The sequence below is a fragment of the Papio anubis genome, chromosome 12, assembly GCF_008728515.1.
Source record: "Papio anubis isolate 15944 chromosome 12, Panubis1.0, whole genome shotgun sequence".
NCBI lineage: Eukaryota > Metazoa > Chordata > Mammalia > Primates > Cercopithecidae > Papio > Papio anubis.
In genome coordinates, this window is record NC_044987.1 from 67,419,036 (window position 1) to 67,429,868 (window position 10,833).

General features: G+C 52.8%; 2 protein-coding genes across 8 annotated transcripts in view; one reads left to right on the plus strand and one right to left on the minus strand.

The window, feature by feature from the left end:
* Positions 1-10,833, plus strand: part of TUB (TUB bipartite transcription factor) — an 88,200-nt gene that overhangs the window by 72,669 nt on the left and 4,698 nt on the right. For 3 of the 4 annotated variants that reach the window (XM_017948665.3, XM_031653305.1, XM_003910260.5), the window contains exons 4-11: positions 3,652-3,795; positions 5,093-5,260; positions 6,271-6,392; positions 6,852-7,049; positions 7,340-7,452; positions 8,384-8,501; positions 10,122-10,220; positions 10,446-10,617. In XM_017948665.3, coding sequence (XP_017804154.2) covers positions 3,652-3,795; positions 5,093-5,260; positions 6,271-6,392; positions 6,852-7,049; positions 7,340-7,452; positions 8,384-8,501; positions 10,122-10,220; positions 10,446-10,617 — 1,134 coding nt within the window. The remainder of the gene's footprint in view (positions 1-3,651; positions 3,796-5,092; positions 5,261-6,270; positions 6,393-6,851; positions 7,050-7,339; positions 7,453-8,383; positions 8,502-10,121; positions 10,221-10,445; positions 10,618-10,833) is intronic. The other variant, XM_021926124.2, reaches the window with a different exon arrangement.
* RIC3 (RIC3 acetylcholine receptor chaperone) overlaps positions 2,576-10,833 on the minus strand; it is a 78,698-nt gene continuing 70,440 nt past the window's right edge. For 3 of the 4 annotated variants that reach the window (XR_002517094.2, XR_002517092.2, XR_002517088.2), the window contains one exon: positions 2,576-3,765. The gene's annotated coding sequence lies outside the window, so the exon portion shown is untranslated. Of the gene's footprint in view, positions 3,766-7,145; positions 7,349-10,833 lie in introns of all 4 variants that reach the window. The other variant, XR_002517087.2, reaches the window with a different exon arrangement.

A 10,833-nucleotide genomic window follows, 5' to 3' on the forward strand; every position in this document is an offset into this window, starting at 1 on the left:
GACAGCTGAGTAGGGAGGGCAGAGGGAAGGTGGACCTGTAGCTTTGGGCACCTGCATATGCTCCAGCTGTCACCTCCTGCATCAGGCGCTGAGGCCAGAAGGCTAAACCTTTTATGAAGCCAGGAGTTCAGAAGTCCAAGTTTTGATCTGGAGCATTTCAGTGAGTGCAGGAGGCAGCTTCTAAGAGTAGATGACCTGCTCCACCAGTATTCTGCATCCTGAGAGGAATGCATCTCACTGTCCTGCCCCATACCAACCAGTGTCTCAGCACAAACACCTGTTTCCTTCCCTCTCTGCACTGTGTCTGCCTGGCTTCTGACTTGCAGATCCCTGTCTCTGGCTCACAACTCCTTAAGAGCTGTAGTGACCTGGAGCCTCCAGCTCCCATCCTTAAATGTGCCAGGTCTCGGCAGAGCCCAGATGGGAGAAATTCTCTGCAGCTCATCCTGGAGAGAGAATGGCTTCAGCACATCTCTGCTCTCAGGACCCTCCTTCCTGCTTGGGTTAGGTTAAGAGTAGGCTAGGCCAGACTGAGGGTTGGGCTCTCTGAGCTTAAAAGGAGGACTCAGACTCAGTCTCCACTGCCCCCTGCTGGTACTACTAATCCAGGCTGCTACTTCACCAAATAGTAATTCTAAGAAGGTTGCAGGCATCTGGCTTTTTGCGGTTAGGAAGAACCTTAGCAGTCGTGGTGCTCCCCTCCTTCAGTGGCTTCTTTATGACCTGGAGCCTCCAGATACATCGAATTACTGGTAGTTGCCTCACCTCAGGGCTTTTTCATCTAACTGCTGGCCCCAAACCCTGCCTCGAAGTGTTCCAGGTTCTTCTCTGGGTTCCACTGACCCATAGCTCCCTGAGCCCTTTGCACGTTGGAGGGCAGCAGTTGAGTCTCATTTGCCTGGTGCCCATTCTGTGGCTGGGCACATCATACAGGCTCGGTCTTCTCTGTGCACGTGTATCCTCCGAGGAAGCCCACTCTGTTTCTTCTAATAAAGGCTGGCTGTGCATCTGCCAGTGGCTAAGTACAGTGCTAGAGGCTTTACCTGCATTATCTCATTTCATCCTCACAGGAACGCATTATCCACACATAATCAGTAAGGACGTGAGCTCTGAGGGGCTCAGTGACCTGCTCATAGTACTCTGCTAGTGAGCAGCAGGGCTAGACTTTGAACCCAGACCTAACAGACGCCAAATGGTCTCTCCTCCATATTGTGTTGCCTCCCTGATGAAAAGCTCCTTCATGCTAATTCCCATGTGTGTGTCAGTTCAGCACCCTGACTATACCTGCTATGTTTGTACTCTACTTGAGAGGCCTTCAGAAAAGGGGAACAGGGACCTCAGCCCAGCTGTCTCAGAGGCAGCCCCAGCTGGTCCTCACAGAGCTGGCCCCAGCCCCACCCTTTGCTGGCAGCCACCTCCTCCACTTCCTTTGTGAATGCCATCTCAAGGGTGGTAGTGGTACCCTGCCAGGAAGGCGGCCACTGTTCTGGGTCACATGGCACGTGGCCTGTGGCTGTGTGGCATCACAGCCCCAGCTCTGCCAAGCCTGGCAGCTGGGTGAGTGAGGCTGCATATAGAATGGGGGCCTGCACCCAGGATTGTGGGCCCTGCCAATTTGTGCCAGAGGCCAACATCATGAGAGGTCATTGATGTGCAGTCATTTTGGCAAGTATTTCTTGTCAGCTGTGTTCCAGATGATGCCAGGTCATCAGAAAGACTGTGGTACAAGTAGCACCTCTGGCGTAAGTGCAGGACTGAAGTCAAAAGACAGTTTCTGTGCCAGGTGGCTCACGCCTGTAAGCCCAACACTTTGGGAGGCCAAGGCAGGAGGATCACTTGAGGGCAGAAGTTCAGGACCAGCTTGGGTAACATAGTGAGACCCCATCTTTAAAAAAAAAATTAGCAGGGTGTGGTGGCATGCGCCTGTATTCCCAGCTACGTAGGAGGATCACTTGAGCCCAGGAGTTCGAGACTGCAGTAAGCTATGATCGTGCCACTGCAATCCAGCAAGGAAAAAAAGAGAAAAAGATAGTTTCTGGTTGTGCCACTACCAGTTACCTGCTTGCTTGTGACTGGGACACGCCATTTACCCTCTCTGGATCTGTTTCCTCCCTTATAAAATGGGGAGAGTTCTCTGTCTTAGGGCTTTGGTACTCGAAGGAGCCATGGTGTGTTCCAAAGTCCAAAATCAGCTGATTGCTATTCCCTGCTGACATGCCAGACTGGGCTGGGCCTCCACCTTTTTCACAGAGGACATTTGAACATGTGACATTTGACTTCTGGGAGGTGCCTACTGCTTCTCTGGGGGCCCAGTCTTTGTCCAGGTCCAAATGGTGGACAAAGCTCTTGGGAGGCTGCTGCACATGTGGGTGGCCTACCCAGGAACTGGTGTTTCGAAGGCCACTCCCACCCACCTACAGCATTAGCTGCCTCCCTCTCTGCCCTCTGCTGGCTACAGGCGTCAAATACAGGAGATCATTCCAAGAGGAAAAGGAGGGAGTTTGATATACATCAGAGCTCACAGTTCATCCTAGTTTTTGACCTGCTGGGTATACTCATTCATGTTACACATTCATTCATTTCTTAAATATTTATTGAGGTTTGTGTCAGGTTCTGGATTAGAGGCTGTAGGTCCCGAGTGAGCACAAATGGGTGTGGTCCCTGCTTTCATGGACCTTACAGTCTAGGTGGAGAGACAATGTTAAACAGACCGTCATGGGTGTGCTTTGTGGAAGGAAGCCAAATTCTGTGAATAGATGACAACACCTGCGCTGACTAGGGAGGCAGGCACAGCTTCCCTCGGGAGGTGACATCCAAGCTGAAATCTGCAGGATGAATGGGAGCTGATCACTGAGGGGGGTGAGGGGGAAGGCAGTGCAGGCAGCAGGAGCAAGGGCCCTGTGGCAAAAGGGAGTGCCGTGCATGTGAGGCACCAGACCAGCCTGGTGTGGCTGCAACTCTTGGTGCTCCAGAGGTGGGGAGTATGTGTTTAGACCTAGGGGAAGGGAGAGAATGTCGGTCTTCATCTTAAGAGCAATCAGAAACCATTCAAGGATTTTGAGCAGATTGGGATTCTACAGTATGGAGAATTTGGAGGCCACCAGCCGGAACCCTTCTGAGACCTCACTGTTGGTGCTTGTAGCTTCTTGTATCCCAGAGTTGTTCTGAGCACTCCTATACCCCAGCCTCCCATGGGCTCATCCCTGCAGAGCCCCCTCATAGGCTCCCTGGAGTGCTTGCCCTGGTTGTGGTCTCTTCCAGAAGATGCAGCCTTTGTTCCTCCTTCACCATCTTCAGAGGCCATATCTTCTTGGACATTCTCCCTGCCTCTGTTCAGGCTCAGTACGGTTTGGTGGCCCAGAACTTTGAGTGCTTAGTTTGTTGGCTGATCACAGGTGTTGGTCTGGCTGTTGACTTGATCACACTGGGCTGGGGGTGCTGCCTCCTTCCAGCTGGGCCTGCCCTGGAATCTTTGCCTAGTAGAGGTGAGTGGGCCTGATTCTGTGGGCTGTGGAAGTGGTACAGGGGCCCTGGTGGGACTCAGGGTGTGGTTGAAAATGCTGTGCTGGGGACTGTGTGTGTTCAGGTGGGAGCTCCGGTCTCACCCAGTGCCTGTTCCTCTTTCTCCGTCTGGGGATGTTTCCTGAGCAGTTCAAGAGGCCGACTCACTCGCCAGTGTGCAGCTGGGAGCCGCACGCCCAACAGCACCAGCTTCAGCCAAGAGAACCAAGGCAGCAGCCACAGCAGGGGGCCAGGGTGGCGCCGCTAGGAAGGAGAAGAAGGGAAAGCACAAAGGTCAGCTTGCATTCTCTACAGCCCTCCCCAGCAGGCCTGGACTCCCCTGTAGGGCTGGGGAAGGTTTGTCCTCCTGACTTGGAGGGGAGGGATAGGATGAACAGCCTCGGGGAAGACACAGACTGCCACTCGGGGCACCCCCACCAGGTGGCTCACAGGCCTCACCTAGCTTGGGAGGTACCCGGGCTGCCTCTGGGGGTGGGCATGCCCACCACACTGCCAGGAAGTGAAGTCCTACTCAGCTGTGGCCCAGAACCACCGTCCCCCACCTCAGCTACCTTGGCCTGAGCACCCTTTATCACGACCCCTCAAGGAGGATCTCACCCAGCCTGGACTAGGACACTCACTGCAGTGGGTGCTGCTTCCCAGGCAGCTTGCCCCATCCTTGTGCAGCCCTCGCTGTCAGCTCTTCCTATAATGTGGACTTCCCTTGACTGTAGTCCAGGTTCCATCCTCTGGACCACAGACCAGCCTGCTCCCTCTGCTCCTCTTTCTCCAGAAAAGACCCCTAAAGATTAAGAACAGTGATGGTGGCACCTGCCCCAGGTCCTGTCTCTTGGCTACACACCCCATTTCCTCAACTTTTGTTCATGGACAGTGGTTTCCAGGCCACCGCATCTTGGTTGGACAGTGATGTGTCAGGGGCCATGGGCTTCTGGAGCTGACCAAGCACTCTGGGCATAGCTCAGCAGGCGGGCAGGGTGGTTGCCACCTGTATGGGTCAGGCCTTGCTTCTGTTACTGAAGCTCTGTGGTAAGAGGTAGGAAGGCTGACGTGGGATGGGAGGTGCTCCACTTGGGAAGGCAAGTGTATGCCAATTGCAATCTTTTTCAAGGGGCCCATGCTTCTAATGATGTATGTGAGTTACTGCATGTGTGTATGTGTGTATATTTGTGAAAGAAAACACCAGCATTGATCACTTGTAGCTGGCCGTGTCCATGAGTGATTACTGGCCTTGGCTGTGGTCTGGATCAATCCTTGTTCTCCATCTTGTTTTTTCCACTGTGCAGTTGGTTTTGTAGATGGCTGCCATCTGCTTTAAGGATGCGAGGTATTGTAAACCAACCCTCGGCAATTAATTTGGGGGAAGAGCAGAAGAAATGAAGCCCACATCCCTTAGTAGCTTACCAGTTGTTAACAGGTTGCCTCAATCATCAGTTTTATAAAAATCAGTCTTGTAAATAAAGTTTTGCAGAGGGTCTCCCCACTCTTCCCTCATCCCCTTCACGGACGTCTGAGAATCCAGGCCCTCCTCTCCTCCTCCTGGATGTAACTCAGGAGTGTCCGTGGCCTGCAGGCACCAGCGGGCCAGCAACACTGGCAGAAGACAAGTCTGAGGCCCAAGGCCCAGTGCAGATCCTGACTGTGGGCCAGTCAGACCACGCCCAGGACGCAGGGGAGACGGCAGCTGGTGGGGGCGAACGGCCCAGTGGGCAAGATCTCCGTGCCACGATGCAGAGGAAGGGTGAGCCCCACGGGGGCCCAGTGATACCCCCCAAAACTTAGTCCCAGGTTCTCAGATGTTCCTTTTTCCAGGAGCATGGCCTTCCTGTGTCCAAGCCCCTCCCTGGCCATGATGGGTGGGGGTGGGGCACACTTTGGAGACATATGAGAACCTCTTAGGCAGGGCACCTGATAACGCCCCAGTGAGGCCCAGCTTTGGGGCAGATTTCGTTTTCCTTTTGCTCCTTAGATAAAGCTCCTTTTGCAAGAAGTTTCCTATATGTCTGCTAAGCTAGTGGGAGCAGGGCCAGGATACCAAGAGGCGGGGTAGATCCTCCCTGGAAACCTTCTGTTCAGTTTTCTCATCACAAGCCGTGCCCTAGGGAGCCCCTGGTGCAGGGTGGCAGAGGGAAGAAGTCTGGCAGCACCACACACATTGTGAGGAATCTAATCAAGGATGGCTTCCTGTACAAAGGACTTGGAGACAACTTGGGGATGGGGATGGCATTCCCGGGGAATGGCGGGCGGGAGGACAGCTAAGATAGAAGCTCAGAGCAAAGATGAGGGGTTAGTGGGTCCCCTCCACATTGGGCTAAGGAGCTGAGGCCTGTGCCCTGGCGGATTCCGTGGCCTATGCCAGCCAAGGCCTCTAATAGGCCTGAGGTCAGAAATGGAGGTTCCCAGTTCAAGGTGAGCTCAGTGCAGGCCTTGATACACAAGAGGCAGTGGCAGGGTGGCTGCTAGGAAGTGGGGTAATGTAGGGACTGAGCTGAAACTGGGTGGTGGGGACATATCCTGAGGATTGTGGCCAGCCCCGGCTCATGTGTGCACCTGAGAGAATGTCCTTGTATATCTGGACATGTGTGGGAATGTATGTGTGAATGTGAGTCTGTACGTGTACATATGGCTAAGAGTATGTGCATAAGTGTGGGTATAGGTGAGTCAGTGTCTGAACGTATGTGACCATTGTGTATTTCAGGGGCAGGGTAGACTTCTCCTTGTTCATCCCTTCTTATTCTCTCCTTGGCCCAGGCATCTCCAGCAGCATGAGCTTTGAAGAGGATGAGGAAGATGAGGAGGAGAACAGCTCCAGCTCCTCCCAGCTAAATAGTAACACCCGCCCCAGCTCTGCTACTAGCAGGAAGTCCGTCAGGGTGAGTGAGTGAGTCTGCATCCACAGCAGTTTTTGAAGGACGGCTCATCAGAATTAGAGGTGGAGCGCGTGTGAAGAGATGATGGGCAGCTAGCTTTCTTGGGGTTGGGGCTGGACTCATACACCTTTTAGGAGCTTCTCTGCTGGCCTCTTACGTCCCTCCACCTTGCCTCCTAACCTCTTCAGCTAGGCCAGCAGGGTGATGTGTAGGGGGAGCTGCAGTTGGACAGGATGACCTCTGAGGACCTCCCATATCTCCCATCTCCACCTCTAGGAACTGTTGAGAAGAGGGCAGGGCTGGGAAGATAGCTCCTGACCCCAGGCCCAGGCTGGCCAGGCCCCCATCCCAGGATCCTTCCCTCTCTCCCACCGCCACATTAGGAGGCAGATTTGGATCCCAGATCACCAATTTGGGCTGCTTAGGGTCCTTGGGACTCAGGCGCCTGTTCTGTCCCCATAGGAGGCAGCCTCAGCCCCTAGCCCAACAGCTCCAGAGCAACCAGTGGATGTCGAGGTCCAGGATCTTGAGGAGTTTGCACTGAGGCCAGCCCCCCAGGGTATCACCATCAAATGCCGCATCACTCGGGACAAGAAAGGGATGGACCGGGGCATGTACCCCACTTACTTTCTGCACATGGACCGTGAGGACGGGAAGAAGGTAGGGTTGGTCTGGGCATGTTATCATCTAGGCTTTTCAGCCCTTTGAAGTCCTAGGGGCTGAAATGTGACTGGAAATCTCGTATCTACCACTGACCTCTCAGTTCCTCAAAGAAACTGCCTTCGTGTCTGGTCAGTGCATATCTTTGTGTTTTCCAGTGCATTTGTGTGTGTGCACATATGTGCGTTTGGGAGCTGAAGCAAGCGAGAGACAGTCTGTGTGAGTGGATCTCATGACTGTGTGCAGACCAGAGGCTGAGTCTGGAATATGACCTCGTTCCACTCCCCAAGGTGTTCCTCCTGGCGGGAAGGAAGAGAAAGAAGAGTAAAACTTCCAATTACCTCATCTCTGTGGACCCAACAGACTTGTCTCGAGGAGGGGACAGCTACATCGGGAAACTGCGGTACTAGCATTCCCCCAGGAAGCAGGCGGGAGTGGGAGGGAGGGGCAGGGGCAGGCTCTCTCTAGAGGGCCTGAATCTCCCTGAAGGAGATCTAGGCCAGGGATGGATACTCTCCCAGGATCCTCTCTGATCATCACATCCAACTGGAGGCCTATGTCTATGCCAGCCTAGAGCCAGACTTGGAGATGGGCCTCACACACCCGACCCCAAGCTGTTCCCAGGAGGTGGGTGCAGGTCCACTGAGAGTGATGGATCCAACCCCAGGATGTCACTGATAATGCAGGCCACTATGGAAGAGCTGCCTTGGCTCCATAGTCAATGCCAAGGGACAGGGCTAAGAGTAAGCTCTTGAGGGAAGAGACACACAGCAGTCTTGGGGGTGGGGAGCAGTGGGGAAGGGGCAGGAAGGCTCTGAGCCTAGGCCTCCAAGTGGGGGTGGTGGGGAGGTAGGGTTTGCTGAGAAACAGAGTACCAGATTTGGGGAGCATAAATGAACATGAGAGGTCAGGAGCTAAAGCTGGAGATGGGGCTGGACTGAGACTTAGGTTGGCTGTGACAGGGGAGATCTCATCCTCTCTCCACGGGTGCTAAGCCTCTTCCACTGTCTTATCAGATGCCATTCTGTTTGCTCACCTCCCATGAGGAGAACTCCCATGTTCCCCCAGATAAATCTTCTGAAGAATCCTGATTTACCTCCCCGAATTGCTCTCACCGAACTGAAATGCACTTTGAGTCAACTCAGAGCAAGTTCAGGCCTTCTGCCCACGAAGTGTCTTCAAAGACGTGGATTCAGTGAGCAGTGTGCCTCCCTGGGCCTGCTGCTGGCCCAGTCCAGAATGTTTTGCAAGCTCCTCATAGAACAGACGATGAGCTGTTCTCTGCTTTGGGGCAGAGGGTGCAAGACTGTATACCGATTGTGCCTTTATTTCAGGTCCAACTTGATGGGCACCAAGTTCACTGTTTATGACAATGGAGTCAACCCTCAGAAGGCCTCATCCTCCACTTTGGAAAGTGGAACCTTACGTCAGGAGCTGGCAGCTGTGTGCTATGTGAGTCCTAGGTTCGGGGGTCTCTGATTTCCAAGGTAGATATGAAACCCAAGACTTGTTGCCTGATCTAGGGCCTATCCCATCCATCTTAGTGGGCAGACAAGGCTGTGTGGAGAAGGGCTGTCCTCTGTGGAGTGATCCTGGCCTAGGACAGGGGCTGTCTCCTCCTGACTTCAGAGCTCACACCACAGCCGGCCATCTACTTGGGGAGCTCAGAAAACCAGGCCTGGCTCTCTGCAGTCCAGGCCAGGAGTCTCTTAGACAGAAGGAGACGGTAGGCCTGGGTTCTTGTCTGTGCATTTCCCAGATCATCCCTCTGGCATGCCAGGTTCTACATGGATTACAGGGCTCTTTGTCATCTCACTGAATGTTCAACCTAAGAGGTAGATCCTATTTTCTTTATAGATGAGGAAACTGAAGCTCAGCTGCAGCAATGTCACACAGCTCAAAAATGTCCAAACTGGTATATAAATATAGGGGATTACTCTACCTCTTTGAACCTGTGTCTTCATTTTAAAAATGAGGGGTAGGTATCCCATCACCCTGGGCATAGGCACTTCTTGGAGGCCAGAAGTAATCCACAGCTACTTTGTATGATCCTTTGGTGCCACCTGCTGACCAGTTTTGGGGAGGCAGCCTGAGTCTTCAAGTTCTTACTGAGCTCCAACTATGCATACTGTTTGAGGCACTAAGGATATGGTAATGAACAGACATAAATGTATACCTTTATGGGACTTAAAGCCCTAGTAGGGAAGACAAGCTATGAAACAGATCTATCAGTGAAGTAAGTATGTTCTTTAAAAACGCTAAGAAGAAAAAGTAGGGGAGGAGGGATAGCAAATGTCAAGGTATGTGTGAGATTTTCAGAATGGCAGGGAGGGCCTCACTGAGGTAGCTCTTGAGTAAAGACCAGAAGGAAGTGAAAAACAGCAGTGTACATGTCTAGGGGACACAGTGAGGGCAAAAGTCCTGAATGCCTGGTATGAAGAAGGAATGGAGTAGACGCCAGGGAGTAAATGGTGAGGAGAGTAAGGTCATGGGGTCACGTGCAGGTAAAGTCACATCTCCAGCTTTTACTCGGAGTGAGCTGGGGAGCCACTGGAGGGTTTTGAGCAGAGGAGAAAGATCATTTAACTTAACGTGCCTGAGCACTGGCTGGTGTGTTGAGAACAGATGGTGGGAAGGAGGAATAGGAGGGCCAAGAACAGAAACCAGGAGTCCAGGTAAAGGCTGTTACAATGATCTTGGTGAGAGAAGCTAGTGGTGAAAAGTGGTGGAGTTCTGGGTATAATTGGAAGGTAGAGCTGATAGAAACTCCTGATGGATTAGAAGTAGGATGTGGAATGGAGGACTTTGAGTGTGACCAAGTAGTTTGCCGCAGCGAATGGAAGAATTGCATTGCCGTGAGCGGAAGCAAGGATGACGCATAAGAGGAGCTAGTTCTGGCAGAGTAGAGATGCAGGAGCTCAGTTCTGGCCGTGTTAGGTTTAGAGAGATGTGTGTTAGACTTTGGAGTGGAGATGGTGGGAACTAGCTCTTCATTTTTATTCCCGTCCCCCCCACCTTCTCCAGTAGGTAAATAGATGCCTCAGGTGGCCAGTGTTGCATTCTCTTTCCCAGGAGACAAACGTCTTAGGCTTCAAGGGGCCTCGGAAGATGAGCGTGATTGTTCCAGGCATGAACATGGTTCACGAGAGAGTCTCCATCCGCCCCCGCAACGTGAGCCTCTACCCTTCACTCCCCTCTTTCCCCATCATCCTAGTCTCTGCATGAGCTTCTAAGGGCAGAACTCCAGCTGATGTGTATATGTGGAGGGGATACCATATGAGAAAGCCCTGTAGGTCTAGGGAAATCTAAGGACCCTCATTCCTGGGATAGATCCCTCTTTGGGGTGGTCATGGTGCCAAAGGCCTGGGCCTGGCTCAGGTGAGGCTGCCCTCCCAGGAGCATGAGACACTGCTAGCACGCTGGCAGAATAAGAACACGGAGAGTATCATCGAGCTGCAAAACAAGACACCTGTCTGGAATGATGACACACAGTCCTATGTACTCAACTTCCATGGGCGCGTCACACAGGCCTCTGTGAAGAACTTCCAGATCATCCATGGCAATGACCGTGAGTGTTTCTGTCCCTACTCATTATGGTCCGTAGGATACCCAAGGCCCTTAGCATAGGGTTCAGCCCACCTACCACTGCCTACACTGGCTAGAGTTTAAGAATGTGAGCTATACAGCTTAGGTTAGATGTATGGAACTTTCTAACCCTAATGACTGGGAGGTCCTGGAAGAACCGTCTTTGCAGCCCTGGTCCTAGATTCTGTGTATTCAGCAG